General features: G+C 41.8%; 1 protein-coding gene across 2 annotated transcripts; it reads right to left on the bottom strand.

Annotated features, from left to right (window-relative positions):
* Positions 1 to 734: 734 nt before the first annotated feature.
* Positions 735 to 15,433, bottom strand: nup155 (nucleoporin 155). Of its 2 annotated transcripts, none has more exons than XM_078271434.1 (34): positions 15,382 to 15,433; positions 14,850 to 15,005; positions 13,807 to 13,944; positions 12,958 to 13,054; positions 12,719 to 12,789; positions 12,540 to 12,632; positions 11,679 to 11,942; positions 11,511 to 11,584; positions 11,296 to 11,387; positions 11,090 to 11,187; positions 10,825 to 10,992; positions 10,036 to 10,136; positions 9,653 to 9,823; positions 9,430 to 9,540; positions 9,086 to 9,180; positions 8,912 to 8,997; positions 8,561 to 8,702; positions 8,383 to 8,449; positions 8,151 to 8,266; positions 7,630 to 7,733; positions 7,274 to 7,407; positions 6,907 to 7,098; positions 6,604 to 6,742; positions 6,377 to 6,512; positions 6,123 to 6,276; positions 5,927 to 6,031; positions 5,617 to 5,771; positions 3,730 to 3,859; positions 3,525 to 3,638; positions 3,302 to 3,422; positions 3,100 to 3,210; positions 2,588 to 2,724; positions 2,334 to 2,440; positions 735 to 1,716 (listed from the first exon to the last, which is right to left on the bottom strand). In XM_078271434.1, exons 2-34 carry the CDS (start codon positions 14,977 to 14,979, stop codon positions 1,578 to 1,580), a joined length of 4,092 nt encoding a protein of 1,363 aa, XP_078127560.1. In that variant the 5' UTR covers positions 14,980 to 15,005; positions 15,382 to 15,433; the 3' UTR covers positions 735 to 1,577. The 2 variants fall into 2 exon arrangements, with proteins under 2 accessions (XP_078127560.1, XP_078127559.1); XM_078271433.1 differs by having other exon boundaries at positions 15,275 to 15,424.
* Positions 15,434 to 15,717: the final 284 nt, after the last annotated feature.

Genomic DNA, 15,717 nt, shown 5'->3' with positions numbered 1-15,717 from the left:
TAGCTACCTGTTGTATACAAAGATGCCTAAAGACCCTATAAACATTAAAAGTGAATGTAGATTTGACGGAAGAGGTGGGATTGTCAACACGGATTCCAATATTAGTCTGGTAAACGTTATGTATGGTATAGTCCGACTTCCCAGATTGTGTACTGTTGGGATAAACCCTGCCATTGGCCAACTATTTCAGCCAGCATTCTTCTCCCCTTCTGCTATTTTGCAAAGGCACCGTACTGCAGCGGGGCTGAGTGCCGCCCAAGATGATTGAGATTGGAAATAAAACACATATATAACGCCATACTATCCCAGAGTGTTAACTTGTGCAGCCAGACTTTTCGCATGGTACACTTCATTGGCCCTCGACTCACTGCGTAATTAAGAGAAATCAACCCAGCATCAAGTAAAAAAAATTTTGTCATGAGGCTACAAATTTAGCAAACCGTAATTGTTGAGTGCACAGCTAATTGGAAAAAAATCTTTAGCAATTACTGCCTTGGTGATGACTGTAAGAAATCCTAAGTGCCATTTCCAATTAAAAATAATTATGTCAACACAAACAGTCGACATTAAGTCCATTATTGCACTCCCTCTGCAGTGTCACATTATCAACACAGCAATTTGTCTATGTATTTGTAAAATTTAACACAAAACTGTACCTAAGAACGCAAGTTTATGGTTCACAGGTGACAACTAGTGTCTGTAAAGTGTTTTCAAAACATCCACATACACAAAAGCAATGACAAGATTTATTTCTTTATAAAAAATGTTTTATGATTTTTTTCTCAAAGTTTTCAGTGTAGTACTTTGAACTGCACCGTGTTAAAAATGTGTTTCACACTCAAAACAATTACAAAAGCACTGTTAAATTTATCAACCAAGAAGATAAAATGCTCACTGTAAATAATACATATGGGAAAAAAGGTTTAAGTGTGTGCATGGCCTTTGGCAGAAGAGACAACATTATGGCCAAGTTATGTACATAATTACAACATCCAACACTTACAACTGTTAGTTTGGAGGCAAACGTAGAACAATCAAAATGATTCCCGTGATCAAAAGGCTTTAGTCCAGTATATTCACCAAGTAGATTCATATGAAAATATCCCAAATCAATCATCGATAAGTGCATTTTCATATGTGAAAACTCACCTGCAAAATTCAGAGTGATTTCATGTTTTTATAAACACTGATAACTCCAATATCTTGTCTTTTTTAGATATCTTTTAGACACAGCTAATTGCACACAATGCAAACGACAAATAGTGTCTTGCTTCCAAAGTTGTATTTCAGTACTGTTTAGACCTATAACAAAATGTATTAAATAAGTTATAAAACTCTTCGGGCTACCTCATCTTTATCTGAAGACTTTACAGTCATCCGCTCCCTCTGTCCCTTAACAACAAGCACTTGCTAAGCTGCAACTCATCAGACTGAAGGGGAAAAGAGGAAAACTACAGTGGACTGCAAACATGTGTGCTGATCAGGTAATCACACTTTAAATCAACTGTTTAATTAAGGCCAACAGTGCAAGATCCAGAGGTCACCTGTCCCTTGTCCTGTGAACGTCATTACCAGCGTCAGTGGAGATTCTCCAGCTTCGCCTGCAGTGACTTGAAGTTGCCGATGGTTTGTTGAAGGGCTGAGTTTGGGCTCAGAGACTGCAACTCCACAAGGTATCCACAGATGTCGTCGAGACACACATTAGTGAATCTGCGTCTGAAATGGAGGGAAAACAAGCAGGTTTATTGCAGGTTTTGACAGTTTCAGTAACACACTAGGCACACTGCTGAAACTAATAGGAGGCTTTAATAGTCTGAGTTAATCAAACCAAGCAGGGTTGTTCCAAAATCCCCTATTTGTATTTCCCAGACAGTGTTTACTTACTGAGCTGTGGTCGGGAAACATTTGTACTAAAAGGACCCTAACTATCATCTCTTAAATTGAATTTACAGCCAGTATGGACAGGAGGAACAATTACAGCGACCTATAAACCTTTCAATACACATATGGGCATGCAAGTGTTGTTTTAAGACAATGAGACTTAAGACTTGAATACATGTGAACCTTTAAATAACCCCCAGCGACGAGAAGTTCAGACCTCAGAGTATTTATCATGACACAAACAATAAGCATCAAGCTTGGACAGACATTAGTGGGCATGTGGAGCTCACACTAAGGTTTTATATCTGTCCATCTACAGTTCAGGTATTTATCTAGAGCAGCTTACAATAAAGTGAGCAAGTAGGGAGAGGTTCTTGTCTTGCTCATGGACACTTTGGTAGGGTAAGCATTAGCTGTCACAGGGATTTCAACCAGGGACCACCAGTGATTACCTGTCATAGGTTGGTACTCTGCTGGGATCATCCACGTATCCTGACAGGAGCACGTGGATACACTCCACCAAGTGGAGAGGTTTCTTCAGCCGCTGCCAACAGGGATCCTACAGGCAATGAGACAGATTGGTGGATTAAGTAAGAGACCATTTAATCCTCATTCCACAAAAACTGCAAATGCTATTTGTAATCATATGCATCAGTTTAAGCAAAAGTGATACACTGAAATATGATATTTTATCTGATGCACGTACCCGAGTTTTGAAGAGTTGGTCATAGACCTCCAGAAGACGCGGCAACTGTACTCCAATCTCCTGCATGGTGCAGGTGACGAAGCCCACGTCCCAGTTCAGTCGACACACCTCCTGCTCTAGAAACTTTACTAGGAACTCTACAATCACAGGACATATCGGCACTTGTTAGCATTGCATACTCAGCAATTTGTTCTTTACTTGTGGAAAAATGTTTTGCATCTGACATAATTGACCCTGTGCATGTGTGCAAGTACCAAGGGTGTATATACAATTATTCTTTGTCTCCACAGATAAGACAAGTTTGATCAGGCTGCTTGTAATGAGAGGATAATTAAGCAATCGCCTAGGGCACCAGCATGAACCTGCAGGCCTGTACCACTGAGACATGCTGACATAAATGATGCAAAGGGGAAATCTAATTATGTTAATGTTAACAAAATAGTAAACAGCTAGCTGGAAAAATCTAACGAGAGAAAAACGGAACATAATCACAGGAAGGTATGAATGCGTACCCAGAGGGAAATATCTTGGTGTTCCGGCGTAAATCCTTCCCAGTGATACCAGTTTCAAACTGAGAGACCTCATCCTGTCTGCTGGACTCATAGCCACGGTGTCTCCAAGTTCTAGACAAGATAAAGCAATCACAACTGACACTAACATCATATATGGCATGGGAAGGGGTACATTTTTGCGAGGTGTTGACATTTCACTTGCCTTTCTCCATGATCTCCTGCCACAATGAGTGCACCAGGATTGGGTCAGAGTGTCCAGCACAGTGAATGATGGCCAGCTTGCACTCCGACAACTTGAAATGGTCAGCAAACTCCCCATACAGCTACACCAGAAAACATGAATTAAGCATTTATAAACAGTTTCCATTCACTTTGAAAATGATTTATAATCCCCAAATCCTTAGTGTTCTGTTGCTGAGTTTTACCTTGGTGATGTCCATAAGCTCTGAGTCCAACTGAGAGATGACATTTTTCACTGAGGGATGATGGGAGTACTGTCTGATCAGGGTATCCTGGATCTGTACTTGAATACGCACCAGCTGGGAAGGAGAACCAAACACAGGAACTGAGTGGTTACAACGACGGATCCCTCCTAGATTACCTTCACTATGATCACCACCGCATACGTACCTCCATCTTTTCTTCCAGCTCGTGAAGGAACTCTCCATCAGATGCCTGAGCTGAGATACAGGAGGAACTCTTAGCAGACAGGATGGCTCGGGCGATGTACTCCAAACGCTGCTTCAATGAGATCTCAGTGCTGTAGAATAAGAGAATGAACAAAGTACTTTTTTATGTCTTCACTTTAGAAAACAGTTAGCAAGAGTCCATGGAAGAGTCCATACAAGTCTATACAAAAATGTATATGTGGTAACCAGGGTTTGCTGAAGAGTCAGTGTTGGAGGTTGTTCATAAATTTATTTTCTGGAGATATGTTATATATAAGGACATCGTCGGCTGAGTGTCCGTCGCCCTAGTTTTTGCGGTGTGTCACGCACTGTCGCTACGCGTCGGCCATCGTCTGCCTTTTTTGGGCCGCGTCAGTGTCTGTGCGAGGAATCCATCTGATTGGCTATTCAGCTTAAGCAAATTAGTACACGCACACATTTTTCATCTTCATCTGATCAATGCAATACACATAGGGCCAAAAATTACATTTGAATATTCCTTGTAAAAAAAAAAAAAAAAAACAGTGGTTCTAACTTTTTTGCACTTTATGTCCATAAGAGGGCAAAATCACAAGATACATAACTACTTGTGTAGGCAGGGCTCGACAGTAACGGTTGCCCTTGGCAACCATTTCGTGGCCTCTGATTGCCCTCTTTGGCAACCAAAACTAGAACATTTTATTTCAAAAGAAGTCAATATTTTATTTGGTTGTCTCCGTAAAGTTTAAACACTACGTTTGTACGTGACAACATTTCAGCTGTTGTGCGCCCGCTTTCCACACACGTGCGTTTGCCCGTGAAAACATACAGGCAACGCAATTTTCTGTTCACGTTAACAGCGCATGTTAAAATCCAGTGCTAATATGGCACCGGTGCCCAGTATCTACCCGACGGAATAGCAACGAAGATTTCGGTGCCTCTTAAATGTCTGCGCTGCTCTCTGATGCTCCGAAACAGACGTTACAGGCAACAGAAACATTGCTGCATGTCATGCTAGTAAACACTAATAACACGTTACACTTGGCAGCAGGTAGCGTTAGCCTACCGTTAGCTACAGTAGTCGATGGATTCAACACGGTTAAAATGCTGACAGCTAAACGGTGTAAAAGTGTGACTGTATTTCACTGTAGAGGATTCCAACAGCGGGGCGTACAACAGTCTGCCGCTAAAGCTATGAGCTAAAAGACTCAAACTAGCACTGGTCACTGCTGTTGTCTGAAAAACAACACAGACGGGACAAAATGTTGCGTTTTCTGGTAAACCTTGTGGTGCATTCATAGTTATTGTAAAATACCCCTTTCTCATCTGTTTTTGTCTTTTAACAGCAATTTACTGGTGAAAGAAGTATTTATTGTTAAAGTTATTGTTATTACATTTTTAATAATCATTTAAATTTCCCCCTTTTTTTGTGTTGATCCGAACCATAACTTAAAACCGTGATCCGAACCAAGAGTTTTGTGATCCGTTGCACCCCTATTTGAGAGGGATGGGAAATTATATTGCAAGCCATTATCTCATTGTTTCATTATTAAAATGTGTGGTATAGTTACATAAGAAATTAATTGTACCAAATATAGGCAGTTTAAAACATGGCAACCGTATTGTCAATGGTATATTTATTTCAACATAAATAAACTAATAAAATAATGTCCTACCAGTGAAGCATGAAGGCATGTTGGGTGGAATTAGCAAGCTAAAAATAGCTAACTAGCCAGAGGCCGCGGCCGTTCGTTGGCTGTAGTCGGTGTGCAAGTTTTTTTGGTTTGGCTGTTTTTTTTGGCCACTAGTTCTTGGCCGACTGCTTGGTCTACGACAATTAAACTTATTATCCAGTAGATGTGTGTCAAACCTGTGCATGTCTGCGAGACGGGCCAGTACATGAGCTGCCTTGCCAAAGTTACGGTTCTTCTCGTAGTAGCGCCACAACAGGTCCATATTGTGCACCTTACTCTGATCCTGCTTTATCATATGCATCAGATGTTCTTCCAGGTACGGAGAATTCACCTGGATAACAATGGACAAATAAAAGGACAGCTATCAGACGGATGGCATGTAATTACACAAACACCTTTAAAGTGACTCAATTAATCAGAAAACAACAGCTTGTGGGTGTATGGGGCAATCAAATCTGGAAGATGTACTCATAAAAGGTACACTACCTCTAGCAGCTTGTCAGTCAGGTCGGCCTGAATCAGCCAGTTGTATAGAGCAATGTGAAACAGCTCGTCCTGAGACCTCTGGGCCAGCCCGAGGATCTGTTCAAACTACAAGGGAACAACATATTTTCATCAATTATGCAGATCATGTACACTGCTGTGGCAAGAAATAAGCATTCACTGTCACCTTCTTACTCACATGAGCTGTAGCTTCTTCGTTACTGAGCATGTTAGGGTCAGAGGTCATTACAGGAGGCCCAGGCTGCTTAGGGACGCTGGGAGACTGAGGGGCGGCTTTGCTCTGGTTCACCAGCTCCTGCATGGTGTCTGTGATGCACTTATAACACGAAAGTCTGGAGCAGACAGAGAAGGGGTGATAAAGGTTTGTGACAATTGGCTACAAAGGCCATCAATGATGCAGATTTGTGTGCTTCTTCTTTCTACTTTCTTTACCTTTCCTGGAAGGCCAGCTGTCCCACTCCGTCCTCCTCGGGCTCTCCGTTCTTGTAGAAGTGGGGCCCCAGTCTCTGTGGATCCTTCTTGTCCGCTGCTGTGAGGCACAACTCAAGGACTCCCTCGTAGAAACGCACTGCGACAATTTAACAGCAAAAAATAAACAACAGCATTATTTAACATATTCGCTACACAAATACAGAAAGTGTTGTCTTGTGTGTCCCTACCTTGTCTGTACTGGGAGCAGACCAGCGGCAGATCTGTGTGTTGACTGATCTGCTGATAGAGCCGTAGAGACTCCCTTAGCGTTCGCTCTTTATCTGCTTTATTCTGAATCTGCTTAGAGCTCTGCAGCAACTCATTAGCCTGAGTGGGAGACAAAAGCAACAAATTCAGTATTAAGACACATGAATCAATGTGGGTAAATCAATACCTTTTAATGACTGATGATATTTAACTATATCTAGAACCTTTTAAGGTTCTAAGATAATTCAGCTCAGAATATTAAAAAAACAAAACATGCGTTGTACCTTGGAGCAAATGCTGTCATCGCTGCTATACAGCAGGGGACAGATGTCCCGGAGGTGATTGCTGATGGCCTCCACAGAGGCATTATCTTTGATGTAGACATTAATGAGTGCTGTGATGAGCGCTCCAGACAGCTCCTTGCCCCGAATCACTACATCCTTAAAACTTGCTCCCTTCATCTGCTCTTGAAACTCCTACAAACACAGAAAAAGGTGCCAGAGTGAGCAATGAGCTTAGCACTCATATTGTACACTGGGTTTTTGGCTAAAAACAAGATTACATTAAGGAAGGCATGTGGATGAATACCGCAGTGATGACGCATGAGCATATGCAGTTGTCTACAGGAGAAGTGTTTGTGCACACGTGTACCTTTGGCAGCTCAGACATAATGAGGCTGAACTGATGATCACAGAGAAGCTTCAAAAGGGCCAGAGTCTGATAGGAGCGATGCACTAACTGCTGGATGCCCTGCAGCGATACTTTCTCATAGACCTGAGCCTTGGCTGGAGACAAAGATGGAAACACTAACAGTTACAGGCATTTGAAGGAATAAAGACATCAGTGAGAGTGAAACACAAGGTAAACCACTTCTTCGTCTTTTGCTGGTACATCAAAGTCCCACATTTACTCTATTCATGTTGGTTTATAATATCATTGGTATTTGGGATGATATTGATTCTCATGAGAATATTCAGAAAATGTGGAAACCTGCACTCATAACTCACTGTGATATTTCCTCTGGAGCTCCTGCTGGACCTGCTGAGAGTTGGCTCCTTCAGGACGCATAAATCCCAGCAGCCTTTGCTGCAGGTTGGCAGGGGAGCTGAAACTAACAGGTAGAATAACAGATGTTATTCAGGGGGATGGGAAACAAGACTCAGTTACAGTAAGAGTTTTTGCAGATCTGAATCCTGTCTTTGCAGGTTCAACTTTCATGTAGAAAAAACTAACAGTGACAAAGTAGTAGTAAGTAATATATGAGAAATAGATTTATTTTCATAATGAGTTTGAGAAGGCCTTCATCATTAAAATGCAGTTTGGATTCTCATTAGTCTGATCAGGCCAAAAATGAGAAATACAACCCCCTGTATCACATGACCTAAGTCCTGTACGTCACGTGATGACACCTGAGCAAGGGTCAGGAAAAGTGTATGCCAATGTGTTTGAGAACTAACAGAACCTATTAAGGCATTAACACACCAATTAGTAAAATGTAAGACTAAAGAAGCAGAGAAGGAGCTTTTACCTTGCAGCACCAAGAGCAGATGGACTGAATTGAGAGTTTTTATCAAGAAACTCCCGCAGACCGCAGAGCTCCATAAGTACTGACTCCAGATCAATCGAACCAACGCTGCTTTCCAACTGTGGAGACAACAGATAACAGTTAGTGTTAAACTAACCACTACTAGCATTATTCTAAAAACGTACAATCACTATTAAAGGGTTGAATAAACCCCTGGTTTAATTATGATACTTACAATATTGACCGTCTGATTTCCTTTGCTGATGGTTTTCTCAACAGCAAGACTGCCATCCCAAATATTCCTGTTAGAGTGAGGTCAGCAAGGAACAGGGGAGAAATACATTTTTCAGTAAATGTTGTTCTCACCCAGAAAACAGATTAAAAAGTGACAACTAATGACCAGATTTACTCACCCAAGAATGCGAGCAAAGTAGACACAGATGCCATTGTGTTTCCCTGAGAAAATCACCTCTGGGCCAGCTGACATGGGTGTGATGGGGGCAGACCCAGAGTGCATTGGTGTGAAAGGTGCGGCCAAAGCTGGGGGCACGATGCCTGAGGGGAGAGTAAGTAAGTTTACGCATGTATTGTAGGATAGTATTATCAAATGTAATGTTTGAAATATTTTAACAATACATTTGGTTGACTTGCAGACATGGTAATGTGTGTATAAGGCTTTACACCACGTCACAAGAGTTTAAGCTGCCACGTTAAATCTTGATCTATATAACCCCCCCCCCGGTCAGTATTTGCTCATAATTTACCTGGTGCGGGAGAGCTCATCACGGGTCCAACAGTACTGGGAGATGTCATGGCTGCAGGGAATCTCATCTGTGCTTCTCCTCCATATCTGATCATGACAATGAAGAAACTGCTTTTAGTTTGTGTACAGTGTGAGTAAGTGTTAATCTGTGAGTGTATAAACATTGTTTTCTGACCTGAAGAAGGCTCTGGTGGCCCACTGTGAAACCTCTCTGTCACAAGCAGCGCCGGAACAAGCCAGGATCAGTGCTGTGGCACAAGCCTGCTCCTCCTGTACAGAACAGATCAACAACTTGAATATATACTGTGTGTGTGTGTGTGTGTGTGTGTGAGAAATATGCCTGCACACTGGTCTGTGGCTGCATGCCTTAATCCTGTGTTATGGTGTTTGTGTGTCATGCAGGTTGCCGGCTTGCAGCGTGTAACCTAAAACAATGCATACATCATACACATGTTTAAGGCTACTGGCCATGATATGGGGATTTTGAAATATTAGACAGTGGAGATCTTAGCTTTGTACCCTGTGCAGCTTGAAGAAACGCTCAACCTCTTCACTTTCCCCTCCCGCGCAGCTCACCAGCAGGTGACGGAGCTGGTCTACCGGCCGCAGTTTTTGGAAGATATGACTGCCCTGCAAGACAGCAAGGAGTCTACACTTAGCATACAACATTAAGACATTGTTTTGTCAGACAACAAGATTGAGCATGTGTGCAACATGATAGGTCATAAAAGCAGTAGTTAACCTTTGCAGAGAGAAGGACAAACTTCTGCGGAGGGATATTGTGCTGCTGGACAACCACAGGTGATTCAGTGATGGGGATCTGCTCCTTGTTCAGAGGAGTAAATATCTTGGATGGTCTCTCCTCATTAATAGCACAAAGAGCCCAAGAGTGTCCATCTACATTAGACATCATCTGCAAAAGAACACAATAGAAAGAGAGGCATATTGTATGGTTTCAGTGTAGCCTGGCTTTTTGGTGGTAAAACAATCTGCAGCTAAAAGTCTGACCAAAAAGCACCTGTATACACAATCTGCACTACAGAGCAACAACCAATGGTAGTAAAAACACCTTATATTGACACCTACAATTTTAATCCATTTTTGTACATTTACTTATGTGCCAACCTGAGTCTCCATCAAGGGCTTCTTGAAGGGAAAGGAGTCATGGTTGAGGCACCACAGAATGTCACTGTCCTCTGTCTCAGAAGCAGCCATTAACAGAACACCTGCAAGATTTAAACAAAGAAAAGACAAAATGGTATTAAGGCAGTTACACACCAACCAGACGGCCGACCGTTGGCAGAAAAGGCAGTTGGACTGATCAGTCTCCCCGAGTTGGTCAAAAAAAGTGCCTCGGAACACACCAATAACGTAATATGTCTCCATAACAGCAGTAAATGGCAATAAATTCAAAGACAGACTGTCATGGCGGCTTGTTCAGAACACGATCTTATATTGTACTAAAATAGTTCACTGAAACGTGTTTCTGAAAACATTTTAAGCGAGAAATAAGCCATGCAGTTGCTGAATCTGTCTTCAATTCAGATCGACAAAGGTCAGTTTAAAAGATTTTCGTCAGATTTTGAGAGGCCTAGTCACGCTTATTCCGCTCGCCGGTTCCTGGTGAGTCCCGACTGCCCTGTCTCCGACTGAAAACGTCAGGTCGTCCAAAATGAAGGCAGACAGCCCCTCAGACGGACGACGGCACACCGAACAGACTCGAGTCACCGACCTCGCCAGACTGTCCAACGGCCGATTATCGGCCGTTGGACAGTCTGGCAGATCTGGATACTTGCCATTGGTGGGCCCGGGATGCCATTGACCTGAACGTTAACTTAAAGTAAAAAACAATATTGAGTTTGACTCCAATTGGGTATTTCTGGTAAACTGATGAGTAGCAGACAATAGTTTTACCTTTGCTGTGTAGTGCCTTATGGACCTTTGCAGGTTTCTGCAGGGTAGAAGATGCAGAAAACCCTGGTGGCAGACGGACATGGACCAAAGCTAGCAGGCTAGGTCGAACTGCCATATGCCTCTGGTGTGGAAGGGTAAAAGGTGTGGTGCTGAAGTAGAGACGCACACCTACAGAAAAAGAATATGTACAGGCACACATGAAGTATAAACATTTGATTTTACACTACACGTATCCTACGGTTTGCTCATCTTCACTAATCTTTACCTGCATGAGTGACGGCGAGCAGGTGACAATCCGAGGACTCTGATCTGTCAATCACAGAGATCTGGACAATAGGTTTGAAGACAGAACGATCAATTGTCCTGCAAAAGAAGTTTTAAAGAGAAAGAAAATAAATTCTTACTTCCCTTTAAGGAGAATTAATGACAGATGTGAAAGAAACATTTGAAGTTCGACAAACCCGGAAATACCTGGCTATGTTTCCAGCAGCCGCAACAATGGAGTTCTGTGACATGGTTGCCACCCGACTCATACCCTGCCCATCAGCCCCCAAATCGTACACCTAAAACACAGACAAATTGTTAATTATTTCAGCACACTGACAACCACCACTGATTTGTTTCTCAGGTAATCAGAAATAGCCACACACATGAAAAATTGACATGACATTTACTAAACGTCATACCTGCAGGACACCTTTCTCGGAGCGTGTGAATAGTGTGTTGCGGGAGTTGTCAATAGCAATCTGCACAATGGGGTCTGTGGAGCACAAGGACAACAAAAGGTTACAGTTAAGTTTAATTTAATTTAATCAAGGACATTTTTCCAAATAGAATTGTGTCCCTCTCCTTACCGTCTTCAGAGAAGGAGAACTGGAGCACGGAGGGGACGAGGAAGGACAGAGAGCTTTTAGAGTGGTTGATTTTTCTGCAGCGCTGGCTGAGCCATCCAGCCTCAGCCTGGTAAGCTATCTCATAGAGGCAGCCGTCCTTTCCTGCCATGAAGATGCGTCCCAGGTCTGTGGAGGTGATGGACAGAATGTAGGTGTTGTCTGTGGGGATTGAGAAGAGGGGGTCTGGTAGCAGCTGCATCCCACCAGACATGCTGTCATTCAACCCTATAACAAAAGAAAGCGAGAGACACAAAGATTACCCAGATAAACCAATGCAGGTACATATATATTAATTAATATATTAATAGCATTGTTACAAACACATAGCAAGAATGTGGGATACGACACCCGAGTTCTCTCCATATCTCTGCCTGATGTACAAGTACCATATCAATCAAATACAGCATTTATCTATGTACTGATTCTTGACAGCGTGCATGTCTAAAGGTAGACACAGTTACAATTTGACAGTGTTATGGTACAGCGGCTATCCTTATCTTGCACATTTGCCTAGCTTATGAATATCTGGCACTTTGTACATATTTATCTATGTAAGGCAACATATTTTGCTGCGAGCTGCCATGTTATGCATATTCTTTGCAGCTTTAAAGCAGTTGGACATCTTATTGTACTGTAGCATGATACGATTATCGTGTTTCAGAATTCCCAGAGGGCTGAGGATAAGAGGTTTAACTCTTAAAGCTAAAATTTCAATTAATGAGCTTAATGAGAATATTTCTCACTGGCATCAATATAATCACATGCCACGGGGAACAAGTCAAATGCAGTGTCACTGTGATAAGAAATGAAGGAAGGACTCACCAGCCTGGCTCTTGGGGAAGCTCAGCCCGAGGATTACTACATCCACAGAAGTGGCCAATACTAAGAGGTAGTGAATGTGTGGCTGTAATATTCCTAAGAAGAAAAACACAACTCATAAACAGTACTCAAATTAAATGTAAACATTTTAATCAATGCTGAGTTTAAGTGTTTAAACATACCTTGTTTTGGTTTTACAAGGCCCACTGCCAGAATGGTCTCAATAAGGCCATCAAAATAGGCAACATCACCTCTGCAAAGAATATAGCAGAAAATAAATAAATAACTGTCTGCACTCCGGATTCATCATCTGTGGAAGTTCACAATTAAAAGTGAATACTAATAATGCACTTCAGTTGGTTTCATGTATGCTCATCATGAACACTGTCACTCAGTGCCCATGTAAGGTAAATGTACTCACCCATCTTCATAATTCCACATAAATATGTCATTGTCAATAGTAAGCCACGCTCGAGAGATCTCTGGAAAAACTCCCATCATGCAATTACATTGCATATCTGTAAAATTGTTAAGTTGAAACTCAAATTCAACTTAAAACTAAACAAAAGCAATCAACTTCACATTTATTCTATATAGCCGCACTCACACATACACTGCAAACCTGAATTTATCTAGACATTACCCAGCGGAGCTGTATGTGAGAATACAAATGTTTGAATCAGTTGGATTGGATATCAAACGTTGTTTACCCTGCCAGCTCCCTAGTATGAAATCCATGTAATCTCCGATTGAGCCCAAAGTGTGAGAATGCACTGCGAGCAAGTGGGCGTGTTAATGACGTTACATGCGGCTCGCACCCAAGGGTGAAGAACAAGGGTGATTTACAGGAAGACTGCAACGAAAATATCTAACTGGACAGACGAGAATCTGCAACTTCTGTCGGTAAGGGACAAGGCCGAAATTGTGAGACAAATTCAACGAACGGCAAGAGACTTTGTTGTTTATGACCAAATTACGGCGAACAGTGTAATCTGTGTCATGTCCTGTCTGCTGCCCGCTCTACCCAGCGCAACGCAACCCCTCGTCTAAACCAAACCAAGTATTTCAATTAAGTGAGAATGCATCTGACACGGACAATCTCCTGCTCTGTGCTATATGTTTGAAAGGAAAACTTCGAACTATGTCGGGACTTCATTCCTCGGACATTGCCCGGAGTTCATTTGTGAAAACGGCTTATGTCTGATGAAAACAAATGGGGTGAAAGTGAAAGCACTCAATTAGTATTTTTCCTGAATGACCGAAAGGATACGGCTGAACTGCTCCACCAGCTCAGGTGGCAGAGGGATTCGGCGGACTGCACTGAGCTCCGGGAGATTTGGCACACTGAGTAAACCTGGTCCCTGGAGGGGGTAGTCCATGTCCGACACTCCAGAGAGGGACGGCATATCTATCAACACAATCAACAACAACAAAGTTAAAGTCTGATTATGCACTTTCCGATCATAATACATTTCTCTTGTAAACATATTCCATCATCGAGGAAAAAAAAAGTCAGAGGGACATATTTTGGCACCTTGTGTTTTCCTTCTGCTGAAATTTGTTTCCCCTGTATAACCTGAGCTACAAGGCTACATGTGCCATTATTTCAAATGTGTGACCCATTTGTAGTAGTCTATTCTGGATGAATTATAGAGAAAGTCATGTTTTTGGTAGACATAACTGCATAATGTCAACATAAGTATTCAACCATTTCACCTTTGTGCCAGAAAACGGGTATGCTCAAGAGGAAAACAAGTTCTGACAGCCAGGCAATGTCGGCATGAGTGACACAGGTGTAAACAGCAGATGATTTATTTCTGCAAATGAATCTCGTTAGTATTTGGTCATCCTTTCACAGTTGAGCTAATATATGGAAAATACATTGATATATCTTGCAAACTACTGTTTTTTTTAAGCCATATCACAATATTTCGTCCAAGAATGGCAACTGCCTCTTTTGATGCATTACAATTAAATCACATTGCTCTCAGAATTTACTGATCTGTGAATATCTCTATCCTCTTCGTCATAATTTTCCATAACACAGGATCATTACTCAAATATGTCTTATGCTTTGTGAAAGCACCAACAAGTGACAAGGTTTGTCGATTAATACTTTATAACATTTATTATTTCTTTTATCAACGTTGTGGTAAAAACTACTGCGATTTTTGCTTTTATCAACATCGTCCAGCGTCCTACTTTATCCCACCATTTACTTTGGAACGGCAGCCCTAGAGTAAACACAAACACCTGAGTTTTATAGCTACTGTTAGGTCTCTATCTTCTGCTCAATCGCTCCACATAACTTACTGTGAGATGGGACGCTGAGCAGCTCCGACAGGTCAGGAAAGCAGCGGTCATCCTGCAGATGTCTGTCAATCAGCCGGGAAGCGTTTTCCAGCGCTTCGGCGAGGATATTGGGTCCAGCGCTGGACGGCATGGCTGAGCTACCACCGTTAACGTTACCTACAGATTGAACCGTTCAAACAGAGTTAAACAAGAGCATTAGCAAAGTTAGGCGAGGCGTCATACGTAAATAATGGAGTGATATACTGCGAACTTCATACAAAGTTAAATCTTCTGTTTAGTGCTAGCTGTTAGAAAGCTGATGGAAGAAGAACGCCGGTTAGTTAGCCGACTAACGTTACTAGCATTGAAACCTTATTATTTAGCATGCAAGCTAAATGCTAGCTAGGTGTAAAATAAAGTGTTTTAAAGTGAACTCGTTGCTTTACCCGACTAAAAAGATTCCGCGTGATACTGATATATTTGACTAAGAAGTTTTGTTCACCAGTTGAGCAGCAGAATTTAAACAAATATGTACAACTTGCAGCCCGCCAACCTCATGCACAGCGGCGGATGTGAAGGATTTCGTTTCCGGTGAAACATCTTCTTCTTTGTCTCCTTAATTTTTCGCAGACTGGGCCAAGTGAAACGTTGTGCTGCCACCCACCGGTCAACGTGATTTAATCTGAAATGTTCTCTTAATACATCCATGGAAATATTCACCACTCATTGTTTTTAAATATACATTTAAAAATGTATTAAAAATACCATATTAAATAAAAATCAAAAAACAAAAAGTAGAATTCAACTTAACCAGTTGCCCTGAAGGCAGTAAAGATGTATCACACATTACATTTTCATTCTTACATTATTAAATATAGTTTTTTTTCCA

This window comes from Sander vitreus, chromosome 16 (assembly GCF_031162955.1).
Source record: "Sander vitreus isolate 19-12246 chromosome 16, sanVit1, whole genome shotgun sequence".
In the NCBI taxonomy this organism is placed as follows: Eukaryota; Metazoa; Chordata; class Actinopteri; order Perciformes; family Percidae; genus Sander; species Sander vitreus.
This window is presented reverse-complemented; position numbering and strand designations above follow the sequence as displayed.

What these genes read in the sequence shown, in the direction of transcription:
- nup155 (XM_078271434.1), bottom strand. Translation starts at nt 14,979, where the DNA reads ATGCCGTCCAGCGCTGGACCCAATATCCTCGCCGAAGCGCTGGAAAAC. An exon ending in ATGTGGAATTATGAAGATGG is followed by an intron (nt 12,790 to 12,957) that starts GTGAGTACATTT and finishes TATTCTTTGCAG; the next exon opens with AGGTGATGTTGCCTATTTTG. An exon ending in TTGTCCTTCTCTCTGCAAAG is followed by an intron (nt 9,541 to 9,652) that starts GTTAACTACTGC and finishes GCTGTCTTGCAG; the next exon opens with GGCAGTCATATCTTCCAAAA.